We start from the raw sequence: 18,961 nt of genomic DNA on the forward strand, positions 1-18,961 counted from the left end.
ATCATTACGTAGGAATCTACCATGATTCCACAGCCTCCACGTCATGGCCAATTTCTCTGTCTACCCTTATGGTCTTCTATTAACTGGTCCCACCACATCAAATGTGACTCAGTTTCCGCTGCACCTCAGCAAAAATCCATATTCTAGTCCGATCAATCCATGAACTCTCAGTGCTTTTGCCCAAGCTGTTTCCTCTCCAAGGACACCCTCCTCCCTCCAAGCCTCCTATATAAAAATGTCCTCTCTCCAATGCCTAGATCAATTTCTGATTCCCTCATGAAATCTTTGGCAATTACTACTCTGTTGGAAGAAATCTCTCCCTTCTCTAGACAGTTTATCTTACTTATACTCGCTAAAATACTATGCAATTTCTTTCAAAATATATTACTTTGTAAGTGTTCATCTGATTGATTTTATACTTTTGTCATCACCACTAGTTATGGGCTGCTAACATGAAAATCATATTTAAATGATGAGCTCACAAATAATTGGCACTGCAACAGAGGATCATGGCAAGAAAAAAAGTAGCAGGAGAAGTGAAATTAAAAGCTATTTGCTTGATTATTTACTGATTGGGAGAAAAAAAGTTGAAGTTATTGATTATCAGTGTGTTTCATTTACTCATGCTTTCCCTCTTCTCCCATAACCAGAAATAATTAAGAAGCCCTCTGAACGCTCTCCAAAGCTGCAGGAAATCCCAGGATCTGGTGGACCTGCTCTGTATTAGCACTAGCAGGTAATTAGATAAACACGAGGTCTGCTTTCACTGGCAACACCACCGTGATTGAACGTGTCAGGCAGACACTGAAGATGACAAGCAGGGATTCTATTCTGTTCTCCTGTGGTTGGTGAGAGCTCACTACGGCTGTAGGACATGCAGGAACACAACCACCAGCTCTTGTAAAAACCATGAAATTCTTCCGGCGATGGAAAACACAGCGCATCTCTCGTTTTTTCACTCTTTTCAGTTGTTAATTTCTGCATTGCGTTTTTCTTTCGGGTTTTTTTTTTTTTTTTTTAAATTTAAAGATCCTGCTCAGAAATGACTCTTCAGAGACCGTATTTACCCCAAGTTACTGAGTTAATTCAATTCTTGCTTCCTCTCCCCACTTCCCAGCCTGTATAGACCATCGTAAGATCTACTGCCCCTTTTAAAATGCACTGAGCAGAGCTTCCTGTGCTCTACAGTAGGTTCTCGTTGGCTACCCATTTTAAATATGGTGGTGTGTATATGTCAATCCCACACTCCCAATTTACCCCTCCCCAAGGGAAAAGAATTTGAAAAAGAATAGATACATGTATAACTGAATCACTTTGCTGTACACCTGAAACTAACACAACATTGTTAATCAACTATGCTCCAACATAAAATAAAAATTTAAAAAATGCACTCTGAGCACATCCATCCATGCAGGACAAGTACAGAGAACAGGAGGTTTTGAGAGATTCCTCCCAGGGTTTTCCAGTTGGTTACGTCTGTTAGAGGAATCACTGGTTTCCTCAGAGATATCTGGGTAATTAGAGAAATTCCAGGACTGAATGGCAAAACCCTCCACCTGAATAAAAACCCGTAAGATCTGAGATGTACATCAGTAAATGAAGATCAGCTGTATTAATATGTTCTACCAAAGAACTGTTCAAGATCCCATCGTATTAATTAGGGGAAATCAGATGGGTACTACAAGAGACAGCTCATGGATATGACTTATGATGACAAAGACCTTCCACAATGGCCCCTCAGCCTGATCACACAATTTGTGTGCATGAGATGATGTCGTCTTCCCTCTTCCTTCTTTCAAATTTGACGTCTCTTATAGGAATGTCTTTTGTATTTCCTAAACTCAGATGAATAAGTATCCACAATGACCATACTCCCAAGGGGCATTTGCATATTTCATTTTTGAACTAAATCATTTCAATGTCTAGATTTCTTACCACCTTTGTCCATTCCCACCGATTCACTGTGGGTTAGTTTGTTTTTATGATGGATATACAGGGTACAGTATGCTTTGGGGTTACAGCAAAGATGTTTAAGCATCTGTCTGCAAAGACTTTCTTATCGGCAATTGGCCTCAAAGTGATAAAATGCACTGTTTCTAATTCTGCTCCGAGGGAAGATGCATATTAAGATTCTTCTATGCTGTAAATTGTTTTGCTTGGATTCCCTCCCTTCTATCCACAACAGGAAAATATATGTATGTGTATACAGACATACACACTCACTCAAAACTAACCATAAATGTTCAGGGTCTATAATTCAAGCTTAAGGGAATAATCTATTGATAAACGTCATCACGATCACTTTCCTTACCTTAAGGGAGGAGTGATATTCAAATTATTTAAAAACAGAAGCATCCTGTCAGTGTGAGCACCAGCCCTGACATAGGGTCATGGTGACTTTCTGCTGTGTCCAGGGCGGTCCCTTTAGTTGCTGGGTCACAGGGAGGTGTGGGTAGGAAATGGATTGGGGGTGGGGGTGGTGAGACTGGGGAGGGTGTTACGATGACTATTCACTGACTGCTAAAGAAATACTTAGCAACTGATATACACAGGCCATCAGTCCTGTCTTACCAAAAAAAAAAAAAAAAAAAAAAAAAGCTGAAAAAGAAACTGTGAATTGTGAATCTTTGACTTGTAGTTTTAGTCTAAGCTTCCTCAGGCCTCAGGCATGTAGAGTCTATATCTGTGTTTTTCATCTATTCTCGGTGCCTGGAACAGTAAGTGGAATATGGTAGGTACTCAATAAATATTTGTTGAACAGATGAGTGCTACTCAGCCTTGTATGTACTTTCAGTCACGATCATTACAAAGTCAGGGTCCCTAAATTTCCTAATTTCCGTATGAATTCCTAGGACATTGTAGCTTCTCAATGAAGGGAATGGAGCAGATGCTAGAGGCCTGCTTTGATGACTCAGTTCTTAGGGGTGGCTGGCAACCGGCTTTGCTGGGTAGGGGAGGGGGTTACCTTTGTTTCAGATCTAAAAGATGTCCCCCTATCACCCTGCATATTCATCATCCAAACGGTGAATTTTAGGTGTGACTGAACCAGAATATCTCCTCAAAGCTGGCTAAAAGACAAGTATCTGTAAAATCATGATGACTTCAAGTTTTTATACTGAGATGAAGCTTAGAGATCACCCAGCACCCCGTATCCCGCTTCCCCGCCCCCCCGCCCCCGTTTGATAGTTATGGACAGAAGGCAAGGGATGGTGAGAGATCTGTCAAGGTCACACGCTAGTAACAAAACAACTGAACTAAGACCTAGGACTCCTTACTCCCGGTGCAGAGCCCTTTTCCCTACCCCATGATCTCTTTCTAAACGATCACGGCAATTTTCTATTCCACTGCACACTAACGTTGTCCTCTCCCAAACACATGTATGCAAGGCCGGGGCTTTTAGGAGGATGCTGACACTTCTCTGGAAAAAGGACAAGGCCACATGCTGGTGATGTTCACATCATCTTCGCTTTCTGGATCACATGTCTCAGTGCTCTTGAAGACACACACGTATTTAATTTGTAACGTTAAGGAGAAAATATAGAATCAAAACAAAGACGTCTCCTCCGCCTCTATTAATTCACTTTGTTCAGCACACCCCAGAGAGCACTGAATCCTTTACCGGAGTAGATTACTCTGTTTTAAATCACTTCCCTGGCTGGGTTCTTGCCGTTTCTTTTATGGCTGGTCCACTCTATGATCTCAGACATTAAATCTTTCTCTAATCCAGACTCATATTTCTTACCCAGGGTTTTGTGGAGTCCTGATTAAACAGACCACAGAGGCAGGATCTGGAATACACAGAACTGCTGAAATGGGGAGAGTCTGTTTTATAGGACAGAAAGCCTAAATTTTGGAAACTTCCTGACTCTGGATATCATTAGTTACTGACCAAATCTATTAGATAGCTTTTAAAAATACAAAAAATAATGCCCAAATCGCTAATTTGGGGATGTGGGAATGTCGACTGATGGAAGTGTTGACGTGTAACAGATATCATTGATCCAGAAGAGCTGGCACCAGGACGATAACCCTGGGATGTGGAGATTGTGTATGGTCTAGTAGTGCGTGTGGGGATTTTCCCCCCACCAGTGAGAAAGGATCTTTAAATGTGTGTTGACAAATTAGGATTTGCTTTATGAAAATTTATTTTCTAACACAATTGTTAGAACATGTGTATTTCATAACACGAGGGAAGCTCTCAGTATAATGAAGAATGATTTTCTCACTTGGGGACCATCCAGGCTTCTCTCCTGGGCCTTCCCCTTGAGTTATTTTTAATTAGTTGTTACAATCATAGAATTTTAGGACTTGTTGGGACCTCAGAGATCACCTGGTCTGTCTCCTCCTCATAACTAAATCCCCCCTGCAAAGGAAGACTGGAAAATCAAGAGCTGTTCTCTCAGCTACTTCTCAGACGTTTCTGGGAAAGGATATTGACACTTTGGTCTGACACCAAGTTGAAGAATCCTCATGAGTTGTTAGGGTCCTTGTAAACCGTGTTCCTCCAACTAACGGTATATCTCAAATTACCCCTCAGAACTGGTTCATACAAGAACACAATTTGTGTCCCATAGATTTTAATGTGAAGCACATTTTATTTCATTAGACACTATTAGGAAATGTTTTAACAAAATATCTAAAGTGTCACTTGTCAACTCTTCCACAAGACATGGAAAACACACTTCTTCTGCCACAGGAATCCCTTTACTAGAAGACACACACATTATTATTATTATTTACACAAATGGAGTGCTTACTACAGATGTCAAATGCTTTGCATGGTTTAGGTCATTTCCTCCTCAAAACGAACCCTTTGTAATAGACACTATTATAACTTTTCTTTTATAGAGGAATAAATTTAGGCTTAGAGAAATGAAGAAATTTGCTCCTAGCATTGCAACCGAAATTCAAACTCAAGCAATCTGACGCCAGAGCCCGGATTCTTCAACCTGTTACCTATAGGATAAATGTTCAAATCCTATAGGCTCAGCTCATTCATTTCTCTCAATTCTAGGTTCATGTCCATTTCTAATTTTTCAGAAGGAGAATAACATCTCAACTCAGAATCACAGAGGACGCTGGAAGGCCATTCAGCCTTTGCTCTCAATGCCAGCTCAACCCAGGCCCACCCTGGGCCAGCCCTCATGGAAACTCAACCTCTGTACCTTCTCGTGATCCCCAGTTAGGAGCCAGTGCCTTCCCTATGTAGATGGGGATGCCATCTACAAAATATTTCTCTTTTCTTTGTAATGAATTTGTATTCCCATCAACTATCTGGCCCTGTGGCTAAAATTTCCCGTCCTTAAGAAATGTTTTTAAGCTTTCTACTGGGTTTTCTGTTTCCAGTTTACACTGTCACGGGGATCTGTTCTTATTTGTCTATCTGGTTTTCTTGGGGTTGTTCTGTTTTGTTTGGTTTTGTTTTAGTCTTCTTCCTCTCTCTCTAATGTGATGTGCGTACCGTGTGTACCCTCTCTAAGTAATGTGATATGGAGTTATGTATCCTGTTCTCCAGCTGCCCAAATTTGATGTTAAAGTCCTTCCTATTTACAGGAGAGGTGTTTTATTTCAATTCCTCTCATAAAATGAACAAAGTTAACAAGATGCCTCAGAGATAAACAATCTTCCAGACACGTTTCTGGAGTATGACAGCACTTCCTGTCCAATTCCACCAAAAGAACGTAAGCCCAGTGTAAACGTTCATATGGAAATATGGTGGTGGTGGGTCAGGGGGAGTTGATAGGAATAGGAAAAAGAAGAAGAAAGAAACAGAATAATTGCATTGGTTTCTATTAGCTGAGAAGGAAATTTTTATGTAGGTTACCCTGTCATGACTACGTACATGTGGCACACGTCTGGGAAGAAATAAAGAGATGATGATGACAGAGGGAAAATTTCCTGCATCACAAAAGGCATCTTAGGGCTTCCCTGGTGGCGCAGTGGTTGAGAGTCCGCCTGCCGATGCAGGGGATGCGGAGTTGTGCCCCGGTCCGGGAGGATCCCACATGCTGCGGAGCGGCTCGGCCCGTGGGCCATGGCCGCTGGGCCTGCGCGTCCGGAGCCTGTGCTCCGCAACGGGAGAGACCACAACAGTGAGAAGCCCGTGTACCGCAAAAAAAAAAAAAAAGGCATCTTAAGTCCTTGTTTCAGAGCTGGTTGAAAAGAAAGGCCACAGATTTTTTTAAAATTGAAGTATAGTTGGTTTACAATGTTGTGTTAGTTTCAGGTGTACAGCAAACTGATTCAGTTATATATATATATTCTTTTTCAGATTCTTTTCCCTTTTAAATTATTACAAAATATTGAGTATAGTTCTCTGTGCTGTTCAGTAAGCCCTTGTTATTTACCTATTTTATATACAGTAGTGTGTGTATGTTAATCCCAAACTCCTCACTTATCCCCCACCCCACTTTCCTCTTTGGTAACCATAAATTTATTTTCTATGCCTGAGGCCACAGATTTTTAGTGGTTTACTAAATACATATCAATCATCAATGGGCCAATGGATGAAGGTCAGTCCTTACTTGGAAGGGGGATGATGCTCAAAAAGACAATCAGCTGTCTTTATCTTCTTGTTAACAAGGCATAAATGCAGAAAAGTCCACAGAGGGTGGATGACAAAGCGGAGACATTTTATGGTAATTTGCTGTATATGGCTCATTCTTTTTCCTTTTTATGCTCAATTCCACACAGGCTGTGGCACTAGAGTTCAAATCCTCTTACCACAAGGCACAAAAGTAAAAGTTTTAGCCTTGTAGAATTTAAAAAAAATGCTTTCACTAAGACATATGAGTATTGAGCTATCTCTATTTTCTTTTTTAATTAAGCACAACGGAAACTTCTGTTATGAGCCACTTCACTCTGTCTCGTTAAAGCGTGTTATTCACTGGTCTTCTTATTGGGTCTCATAACGGGAAAGTATTATTGGGGCATGGGAGAGAGATTGTGGCTAAGTTGCTAATGACACCACATATGTCCAAATCTACATTCTTATCACTCCTGTGGGTCTGCAATATTATATCCACATTTTCTATGCTGTCTACATAAAGGCAACTCTGAATTAATCAATTGTTTGTTATGCAGAAAGGCAGCTATTGGGTATTTCTAGGGAAAATCTTCATGGAAAAAGGAATACCTACTATGTACTACAAATGGAATGGAAATGGGTTTTTAACATTAAAACTACTTGGGAGAATTAACAAGCAGTAGGAAACTTCATGACAACTTAATGCATTGTGCTAGCATGTTATCTTGCTGATGCCATTTTTATTTCTTTGCTATATAGAATTTTACTGTGCTATAATTAACCAATTATGTAGTGCAGCAGGTCCTGAAATATGACCTTATCCAACAAAAAGTTTTTAGAACAGTCCAATATGATTCCTGACTCTCTGCCCAAAGAAAGGACATGACGGTTTTCGTTTTGGTAAAGGGACATCCATCTGTTATAATCTTATATATGAAACGGATATTCTGTAAACCACTAGCAAAAAGTAAGAGTTGTTTCGGATGCACTTAGCTAACTCTGGAGTGAATATTCTCTTATTCAGTGCCCTAAAGAAATACAGGGAAGGGACCCAGGTAATTACTGTAATGGATAACAATGAGAAAATGCTTCCAAGGCAACCTGTACTCTGATGTGATTACAGGCTCACCTTTTCAGGTGCTTCCTTTAGGTCACTTAAGTAGATAGTTCAACAGACAATGTGGTTAGATTATGAGATGTAGCTTGGGGATGTTTATTTGAACCTGCTATTGTATAGACATCTTTATCCTTGATGGGGTTTCCAAACTGTCACCTCCAACTTTTCTTATCAGTGTAACGCAGGAGAAATGAAAACAAAGCACGATGTAACTGATCTTTCCATTTCTGAACTGTCAATGTTGAAATGACCTATCTCACATCCTGACAAGAAGGACTGATTAGCTATCAGGTAGCTCAGCCTTGAAGATTTCCTCTCTCTTTTGCGTCCCTGTGACATTTCTCTGGCTTCGTTCTCACTGCACATCTGGGCACTAATCCCCTCTGAAGCAGATTCACTCAGTCCTCTGAAGCCAAAGCCCTTAGTTTTTCATCTGCTGGAATAAAAAGGAGAGGGAGCAGGCTCCCCTTACTTCTCAGACTCAAACTAAACACCCCACTTTTCACCCTTCTGTTCCTGCCAATGAGGAACGTACATGTCATTTACATGGACATTTCTGTGATCCTCCGGCACAGAAGCATTTAAGTTCAGCAAGTAGGAAGGACAGCGGTCAGAAAACTACCTGATTTTGATGTTAATGCTTAAAAAACATGGATCCACGAGTTCTTGTCTCTCGACGGTCATCCCATGTAATTATCTTCCTCGAAAAGAACTGTTCTAGCGTAAAGGCCCTGGATGTTTAGTTTATGCTTGTCATTTGGAACCTCGGACTCACTGCTATTGGTACCAACTGCTCAATCCTACACTCCCCGGTCTTGGGGCATTTCTTTCCTTGTTGAGGGCATTTAGGTGTGGCCATCTGGGATAGCATAACACTAAGGTCCTGTGCTACAGTCACAACCGACCTAGCAACAACCATACCCCAATATTAAAGTGATCACTCAGAGCTGGCAGCTCCATCTCTAGGAGGAATGCAGCCCTCAGGGACAAAAAAAGGAATCCAGATGCTTTGTTGAGAGCTAAATAAAAGCAAAGAATTGTAGGTCATCCAACAGCCAAGCAATGTCATTGTGTAACTGCCAAGAGAAGTTGGGAATTGAGGACTTGCTTTAGGGTCGTATCTGGCATAAAGGGAAGAAAATTTAAAAGAAGGAAATCCCCAAATTGGAACATGACCTAGATCTTTCAGGAAGCGACTGCTCCATAGAGCTGTTGCCAAATGCTATTTTAATCAAACCAAACCTTCACTGGATCTCTATCCTGAGAGCACAGCTAGTTTCACCAAGAGCACCCTGGCGAGGTACCAGCTAGAAGCATAGAGTGATGTTGGCATCATCTAACTAGACTGCTGTTCATTGATTCCCGCAGAGATAGTAAAATGCTATTCATTTTTGTTGACATGAGTAGCCACTCTCTGTCTAAAAGGGCAGAATACATACATACCCCTTTCCCACTGATGTGTAAATACATCTCATTCACCTCTATGATTTCACAGGCTTCACTCTTTTTCCATCACGAAGCTTAGTCATTGTAGCCATCAAGAGTCTCTGATCACGTCTGACAGACATCTTAATATGCATATTACAGAGGCAAAGAATGCTAGAAAAACTCATGCTTAAGGAGGAAAGGGAACAGGGGAACGAATAGATTGAACAGAAGGGAAAGGCTTACACAGCATTTTAAACTCAGGAGGGGATTTCACAGAGCTCTCAACCTTCAGTGCTGAACATAGCCTAAACCTCACTGTTTCCCTACCCGTTTGACTTCCACTGTTGGAAAATGTAAACAGCGTATCCACTAAACTGCACATGTGAGACTAAAACCACACATGGCAATGTCCAAAGAAGGGTTTCATTCAGTAATTAAAGCAATTTCCTGAACCTCGGCTTGACTGGCTCCAAGGAAAGAAATATGCTTTGGGACTTCCCAAGTACATATGCGTTTATGATGGTGAATTTTATGTGCCAACACAACTGGGCCATGAGGTGCCCAAATATTTGGTCAGACATTAGTCTGTGAGGGTGTTTTCAGATGAGACCAACACTGAAATGGACAGGCTGAGAAAAGCAGATTGCCCTCTATAATGTGGGTGGGTCACATCTAATCAGCTGAAGTCCTGATCCTTCCCAAGTACGAGAGACTTCTGCCTGAAAGCCTCTGAACTGGGCCATTGGCTCTTCCTGGCTCTACAGCAGCCTGCCAGCCTTTGGACTTGAACTGGGACATTGGTTCTGCAGATTCTGGACTTGCCAGCCTCTATAATAACATGAACCAATTTCTCATAATAAATCTCTTTACATATGTATGTATGTATGTGCGTATGTTTATAGCCTGTATCTTATATACGTATCCTATTGGTTCTGTTTCTCTGGAGAACCCTGATGAATACAATATCTCAGATTTTAAAATTGGGATCTAGACTGGTCACTATCCTCTTAGTGCTGGTAATTCCTTTTAGCCCTAAACATAACTCTTACTCAACTAAAAAATAACTATCTATTGCAATACAAGTGCAAATGAATAATATTTACATATTTGATAACAATTCTTTCTCACATTAGGAGCTAACCATTGTCTGTCTTCAATCAGTAACTCTAAGTGTCAGTCAACCAAGGCTGAAGCTTGACATTCATAGAATTTTCCCCAAGCTCAAGCTCAGTTGCTGGTTGTTAGGAAAGGTTATTATATGGTCATCTAAAATTCAACCAGTACTTTCTTATTTCTAATATTTCAAAAGTGTCTAATGATCATCTAAACTATAATCAGTAGCCACATAGTTATACTGTCAACAGCTTTTTAGAAGATATATGAGATTAGAGTCCTAACTACAGTCCTAATCAATGGAAAAATATGTTTACAAACATGTTAAAAACAGTCATACCTTAAAGGTATATTTCAGATAAATCTGGTGGTAGTCAAGGGTGGCCAGAGACACATTTCCTTAAACTTCTTGCTAATGAATTTGTGTTGTTTCCTTACATTTGAAAAGACTGGAATAGACACTTCATCAAAAAACATAGATGAATGACCAATAAACAAATGAAAATTTGCTCAATATCGTTAGCCATTATAGAAATGCAAATTAAAATCACAAATCTACTTACTCATTAGAATGAGTTACTTTAAAAAGACCAATACCAAGTGTTGGCAAAGATGTGGAACAATTAGCACAGTTACGTCTTAGTGGTAAAAATTTAAATGATTACAGCGACTGTGGAAAGTTTCTTATAAAGTTAAATATCTAATTATGATATGACCCACCAATCCCACTTCTAGGTATTTACCCAAAAGAAACGAAAATACACGTCCACACAAAGATCTGTACACAAGGGTTCATAGAAGCTTTGTTCATGGTAGCCCCCAAATGGTAACAACCCTACGTCCGTCAGCTCATGAAAGGATAAACAAATTGTGGTAGATCCATCAAATGGAGTACTAAAGAATAAGAAAGAACTAATTACTGATAGAGGTAACAGCATGGAGGAACGTCAAAAGCATTATGTCAAGTGAAACAAAGTAGAAGGTGGTTGGGGTAGGAGGAAAGGACTGACTGCAAAAGAACATGAGGAGACTTTGGGGATTAATGGAAATGTTCTCTGTCTTATTTGTGATGGTGTATACAACCGTACATGTTTGTCAAAATTCATCCAACTGCACAGTTAAAATGGGTGGACTGTATCATATGTAAATTAGACATCAATACAGCTGATTTTAAAAAAATGTTTCCTTACATTTAGGAAGGGGACGGGATGTATTTATTCGAGAGCAGGCCCTTTCATCACTGAGACTGGTGGGTAAGTTCCCTTTAGTTACAGACCCTTGTATTGTATCTGACACACGCAGGCTACTCAGCAGTAGTACCAGCAAACAAAGGAACTATGGGCTATGAGAAAGTGCTTCTTTCAATGTTTCAATGTATTAACCATTTAGACTTATTTTGAAAATACGACTGTTTGTAGAGGCATGCTTTCAAGCACAGCTAGTCATATTGATACAGAAAAAAAAATGCAACTTAGATGTTTCCTTCATACCATAATCTTCCCAAATAAAAAGGACATATATTCCTGAGAAGATGACACACTATTGAACTACACTGTTTCTTTTTTGCTGGATGTTTTCCAAGAAGGCAACCTGGTTCTAGAGAATAGGTATGCCTTGAATCTCCTGTTTTTGAAGGATCTAAGAAAAATCAAATACACCTTAGCACATCTGAGAGGGCAAGTAGAGAAGGAACTGATATTTACTGAGCACCTATTCTGTTCCATGAAATATTCAAATACATTATTTTATCACTGAGCCTTGACGATAACCAACAATAGGTACTTTTTTGGGACTTACAGTCAGAGAAGTTAAGCAGCTAAATGACTTGCCCAAGACCACGAAGCTAGTATAGGACAGCACCAAATTAAAACCAATCTCTATGTGGCTCTATTTGACCCTCCCATACTTTCATAACCAGGCAGACAGTCACTTGAAGATGGCTGTAATGTAATCTCGGGAATAAAGCAAAGGCTTGGGAGTTCTGAAATGAGCATTCTATTTCCTGCCTTGCCAGACCAATTTGATACAAAACCCACCCACCTCCTCAGGGCCATATTTTCCCCCCATCTGTAAGGCAACAGTCACAACACGTCCCTTTGTTCCAGAACCATGGTCCCTGAGGACCACGAAACACTTGATAGTGCTGTAAAATTCCTGGGAGAAATACAAGCATATGGTGATCTGTATCAGAATTTCACCAAACCAAAAAATGCTGGCCCCTAAAAGAAAAGACTTGCTAAGCTCAAAAGCCTAACTCATTTTCTTTCATCATGTATCTTCAGATCATATCCGGTTACGTCCATCATAAACATAGCATTTGTGGAACTGACAGTGATAACGATGTTTAAAATGACCCCACCTCTACTAAACATCTCTTTGTCTACTTTTCGACACTTTTCACCCATATTCTCTTGGCTCTGGAAGATTTTGTTTTCTGTGAACTTATTTCACCGAATTAATGGTCACGGCATTTCTTTTCCTATGCTGGACAGACACGGAAGACGTGCAACAGAAGGTGTTACCTAGGATGCAGAGACCATCTGTGCAGTTCTCGGATTCCTGGCTTAGGCCTTCGCAGAATTTGCCCCCATTTCTTGGGGCTGGGGCTGTGCACTCGCGGATCCGCAGATGCTCGCACTCTGGGCTGCAGACTGACCACTCTCCCCACACCTCCCAGCTCCCGTCCACTTCAAAGGGAAACAGAGGGAACCATCGTTAGAATGAATCTGGCAGCTGTTGGGAGACTCACCCCAGGGCTGCTGTTGTTCTTAGAGCTGGATTTTAAACCGTCACCACCACCACAAAAACAAAATAATATATGTGTTTATCTTCTCTCCGTGGTTTCTTTCCTAAAGAGACAGGCTAACAAAAGCAGTGGCGTAATTCTCTTGCTATTTCAGGATGAGACCAATTTACTGAATTTGGGCAAATATTTGAATTACCCATGCCCTTGGGTTAGCTAATAATGTTATTATCCATTCTTTCCCCATCTTTCATGCCCAAATGCATCTTAGATGGACAGATACACTATGTGCAGGAACCACTGGTAATCACCGCTTCCTTGTGGGTTCATGGTTTAGAACAGAGAGCAGAATAAATGCTCTTCAAGTCCTAAAAGCCCCTCAATAAGAAAAACTTAAACCCATATATACTGACAGTATTAAACTGAAACAGGTCAGCCAAACCCCAAGACGCCAAGACTTACACAAATAGAATTTCTTGGGTCGTGCATTGCTGCTGTACGTAGAAACGAACAAACTGAATCTAATTCTCCTAGAAAACCACCCTAGAGATTATGGCAGCTGTTGGAGACAAGTGTCCCACTATCTCCCAGGAAAAGGCCAACCATGGTTATGTGGGTTACTGAAGACACTGCCATTTTTAATCTAGAGTAGCTAGGCAAGAGCAGGGTAAAATACAAATACTGAACTTGAAGCAAAATGTCTGAGTCCTTATCTTGGTTCTGTCAACTTCTGGGTGAAGCACCCTAAGTAAGCACTTAGCCTGACTTCACTATTTCTGTCAACTGGGGGTCATAAAAATCACAACACAGAGCTAAACGACATTACATGTATACACGTATCTTGCACAGTACCTGGCACATAGTAAGCACTCAATAAATGTATATGGAATGCAAATTCAAAACAAAGCTCCAAGCATATGCTGCTGGTGAGAGCCTGGCCTTAGCTTTGAGTGGAACTAGACTCGCAATTTTAAAGACACGAGTCTCTGGTCCAGTGTCCTTGGAGCTAATGTTTGATCATGCAGGTGAGACCCAGGATCAATTGATTTCTCGGTGGGAGGATATGCTTTTCATTCAGAAAGTCATCTTCCGTCTCAGCTACTCCTCATTGTATAAATTGGGTGAGAGGCAGTAAGATGAGCAAAAGAACTCATAAAAGCCATATTTGGTAAATGAAACCTCTCTCTACTCAGAGAGGAAGGCAAGCAGAGCCCACATTCGAAATGGAAACTGCTGTGATACAATCTCTGCCAATTATATTGCCGATAAATACAAAGGTAAAACTGATGAGGTTAGTTGATTGGTGACTGATGATAAAAGGTCAAGGATTTGGTACCTGTTTTGTGCTCATAGACAACTCACTTAATCCCTATTATAGAGATGAATGCTACAAAATAGGAGAACCCGAGGAGAGAAGGGAATGGCTTGGCCCAATCAAACACTGGTAGTATAAAAATACGTCAAAACATTTGGCTTATTGATGGTGAGTGTCTAGGGTCATCTGAGTATTAAGAAAAAAATTATGCCCCCAAACAGAGGTATTTCACCCATGTTCTTGCTATTACAATGAGTTCCACATTAGCACTTTGGACAAAGCCTCCACTCGAAGAACTTGGAAGATGGTAACTTTGGAAAGGAAGGTTCTACTGAAAGCTTCATACCAGCCCAATAATGTTGGTGGATCCGAAGGGAAAAGGGAATCTACATATATCTCACCAGGACAAAGAGAGGTGCAGGTTATTTTCTGCACTGACATTCCCTCACAAAAGGCTCCACCATTGAGAGGAGCTGGGTTGGTGCAGGTCCGGGAACGTTTCTGCCATCCTCTACCACAGCGAACATTGCAGGCTGACCACTCTGTCCAGGAAGACCAGCCTCCATTCACTGAGAGAGAAAAATGGGGAGGGGAGAAAAAAAGGAAAGAGGTATTTACTGATTGCCTACTATGTGCAAGCCACTTGTGAGTTGTGTTGTGAGTTGAGTACCAAGAGACTGGCGGGGACCCTCCCCGGCTGCCCCATCGTGAGGCAACAGTAGGGCTGATCTAGTCTCCACCCCTCAATCTACTCTTCTGATACAGGAGGATACAGAGAATTTGCATTGCAAGGAAATGATGAACCATAGGAAGAACTCATCAATGTATCTCTAAAGCACTTGAAAATCCGGAGTATAAGAAGAAAATGTCAGCATTTGAATTTCTATTAACTTTAAATGCTTCAAAAATAAATCCCAGGGCTCTTCTATTGTGGAAGGGAGTCCCTTTACTTCAATAGCTGGGAATTTCATTTATACAATACCTGAGATATTCAGCAAATAGTCATGTTTGTTTTTGGTGGATTTCATATGCCAGGAGAGGAGGTGCCAACAGCAGGTCTGGGGAAGATGGGGGGGGTGGATGTTCGGTTTGCGAAGAGTGGGAAGCAGAAGTTGCCCACCTCATTTCGTTTCAAATATAAACACAATGGAAGAAAACAAACAACTTTTTAAATTATTTTGAAAAGAGATCGAAAATGTCACTGACTATCTCCAGAAGTCCAATTCTGGATGAAAGAGAAACAGGCATCTGCCTTCACCTGTCAAAGGGGTGAGGCAGGAGAGAACGCTATAATGGATAACCCCCAAAGTCCTTTCCGTTCTAAACATTGAAAGCTTTAATGAAATGCACCTCCCTCTACCTCTTTGCTTTCTGTCCTCTCTATCCATTCCTGGCCTTTGGGTTGGTCTTACCATAAACCACCACTGTGGCTGACAGGCTCCTCCTCTTGGCTACGATGTTGGCCGCCATGCATGTATAATTTCCGGAGTCCGAGAGCCGTGCCTGCCGGATGATGAGGTTGTGGTCTGCCCTGGTGTCAATGTTCTCATCTTGTTCAGAGTCAATGGGCTCCTCGTTTTTCAGCCATTCCACCTATCAGAAGACAGCAATGTTCATAAGTCATTAAAAAAAAAGAACTTTCCTGGAGTTGGAAGATGAGCAGTTAGGGCATATGGGAGAGAGCTGTACCTAACATTCAGAGGAGCAACAATGATTTTTAAAAATCTTTATTCCATATCCCATCCTTTTTGGTATTCTCAGGACATGAACACTCAAGCTACTAAACTGGAGGCCGGAAGAGAACGTAAATATCCTATTGACTTTGACCTATTTTCTAAAAATGCAGTGGGAGAGAGGAAAGACTGTAATTAGGTCATTTCATTATATTTCATTGTGTTACAACTCTGACGACGATGATGATGATATTTTAATAACTGGCCCAAAATGGAGCTCAGAAAAATCAACACATATATGTAGACTTTGTAATTTGTGCGGAGAGGATATTATGTTGTCAGACAGCGTTTGAAGTCAATATGTTTCCACTTAAACACATTTTAACAAAGGTGCGATGGTGTCTAAAGGCCAGTGTAACACAGATTTGGGTAATCATAGGCACATAAATGAAACTCAGATCTCAATATTCCCTGCTTTTGGGGATATGTTTCTTTGGTGATCATTTATGTTACTACTTCAGGGATTCAGCAGACATTTAGGTCGGATCAGGCACCCCAGACATCTAAGCCTGTCTCCCTTCCAAAGGAGCTCACTTTTCATATCCTCTGAGCGTAGGCTAGTCCCATCTTTGGTTTGTTTTCTCTAGCTTGCTCCTAGAGAACCTACTTCCCTCTTTCCATCTCCACCCTAATCCTATCCTTGGTCCAAAGTTCTCTTTCCTTGGACACCTGAGGAAGACCCAGATGAGACCTTCTACTCCCTGGATTCTCATCCTCCCCACAGCTAGGCTGCACCATCCCTACATCTCTTATTTCATCAAGCAGACCAGTCTTCCCAGACCTAACTGCCTTCCTTCCCCATTTTGTCCTTTGCTACCACATCTAAACAACGTCTCCACTCTCTCATGCCATCTCGGTAGCACCAGACGCAGCTCTTGTTTGACAATAACCATTTAGCTCTAGTTATCAGTATGTGTTATACACGGGAATTTAACAGACACATCAAAATGGTAATTCAGGGCTTCCCTGGTGGCACAGTGGTTGAGAGTCCGCCTGCCGATGCAGGGGACACGGGTTCGTGCCCTGGTCCAGGAAGATCCTACATGCCGCGGAGCGGCTGGGCCCGTGAGCCATGGCCGCTGAGCCTGCGCATCCGGAGCCTGTGCTCCGCAACGGGAGAGGCCACAACAGTGAGAGGCCCGCGTACCGCAAAAAAAACAACCAAAAAATTGGTAATTCAACACAAAAAGCAACGGCAATGACTACAACAAAAAGACACCACATGGAAGCACATGCATCTGGGTTCTTTTCACCATACCCTCCCTGCCCACCACTAGCATAGATAATTGAAAGCTGGCTTTAGTTGGCTCGTTTCATGTTTGTATCTAAAGACTTCTAATTTATTGCCAATCATCAAGTAACGTCTGTTAGACAGCAATTTGGTCTAATAAATATTTTTGGCTTCTATAAAAAGGGATTTACTGGGGACTTCCCTGGTGGTGTAGTGGTTAACAATCTGTCTGCGAATGCAGGAGACACAGGTTCGAGCCCTGGTCTGGGAAGATCCCACATGCTGCGGAGCAACTAAGCCCGTGCGCCACAACTCCTGAGCCTGCGCTCTAGAGCCCGCAAGCCACAACTACTGAGCCTGCGTGCCGCAACTACTGAAGCCCGCACGCCTAGAGCCCAAGCTCTACAACAAGAGAAGCCACTGCAATGAGAAGCCCACACACCGCAACGAAGAGTAGCCCCGCTTACCACAGCTAGAGAAAGCCTGAGTGCAGCAACGAAGACTGAAAACAACCAAAAATAAATTTAAAAAAAATTTTTTTTAAAAAAGAGATTTATTTATCAGAAGAAAACCTATAACGATCCTTCAATATTTATCCCAAGTACCATCCCATTAATGAGAGTATAGAATACCAAAAGTCATCAGCCATCCAAAATGTAACCTAGATGATCTGAGGTCGATTTTTAGAAGAGAAAATGATGCCAAAATAGCCAAAAGAGGTCTGAGAATTGCTGTAAAACATGAAGAAGAGCTGAAAAAGCAACATGGTACAGGACCGCGAAGTAAGGAAGCAAGCCTGGCTACCCACCCCAGGAGCTCCTCAAGGCATCACCACGTGCCAGCCTGGTGGGTTAAGAACCAGTGATGACCCAGAGCCCAAAAGCACTGCTCTGTTTAACAAAGCAGGACAGTGGAGCCAATTTTAAAACACATCTGACCACCGGCCCATGACAAAATATCCTTCACTCCCCACTAACACTGCATATTTTCCAACCACTCATTCATTCATCTGACAAATATTCCAACCTTTACTGAACATTGGAGGTCGTCCTGAGAGTTGAGTGAAGTCAGATAAACAAAACCAGCATAGCCTCTTTTTTCATGGATCTTACTTTTAATGGACAAAATGGAAACAAAGAAGTTAAATCCACATCACCACCAGAAAATAAGAGCTGTCACCAATATTTGGGATGAAACACTGTAAAGCCAATAGGATTGGATTTTTTTTTTTTGCGGTACGTGGGCCTCTCACTGCTATGGCCTCTCCCGTTGCGGAGCACAGGCTCCGGATGCACAGGCTCAGCGGCCATGGCTCACGGACCCAGCCGCTCTGCGGCATGTGGGATCTTCCCGGACCGGGGCACGAACTCGTGTCCCTGGCATCGGCAGGCGGACTCGCAACCACTGCACCACCAGGGAAGCCCAGGATTGGATTTTTTAAACCACCATCACTGTTGTGTCACTGGAAAGAACAAATTGGTCAGCTTAAAGTAAGTCTGAGGAGCTTTAGTTCCACTCCACTCTCCTCCTGGTCCAGAAATTCTGAGTGTAAATTGCCTGACTTTCTGATTGTAATTTCCTATCCTTGTTACTTCTAGCACCTACAAAGCCGTTCTCTCCTGTCTCCACCTCAAGTCATCTTCTTTTTCCATACTTTCCCCCAAAACAGCTGGTCAGGAAGTCGGGAAAGTCTGGCCATGGTCCATAAGTAAATAATTCCTAGTGAGGAAATAACCAGAAAGAGCTCTGGGGGCA

The 18,961-nt window shown here is 41.7% G+C and overlaps 1 protein-coding gene across 2 annotated transcripts in view; it reads right to left on the reverse strand.

The window, feature by feature from the left end:
• UNC5D (unc-5 netrin receptor D) overlaps nucleotides 1-18,961 on the reverse strand; it is a 591,371-nt gene that overhangs the window by 105,983 nt on the left and 466,427 nt on the right. For both annotated transcript variants that reach the window (XM_067721525.1, XM_067721526.1), the window contains exons 5-7: nucleotides 15,655-15,835; nucleotides 14,644-14,811; nucleotides 12,707-12,871 (exon numbers count right to left, since the gene is read on the reverse strand). In XM_067721525.1, the coding sequence (XP_067577626.1) occupies nucleotides 12,707-12,871; nucleotides 14,644-14,811; nucleotides 15,655-15,835 (514 nt within the window). The remainder of the gene's footprint in view (nucleotides 1-12,706; nucleotides 12,872-14,643; nucleotides 14,812-15,654; nucleotides 15,836-18,961) is intronic.

This window comes from Pseudorca crassidens, chromosome 21, assembly GCF_039906515.1.
Source record: "Pseudorca crassidens isolate mPseCra1 chromosome 21, mPseCra1.hap1, whole genome shotgun sequence".
NCBI classification, from domain to species: domain Eukaryota; kingdom Metazoa; phylum Chordata; class Mammalia; order Artiodactyla; family Delphinidae; genus Pseudorca; species Pseudorca crassidens.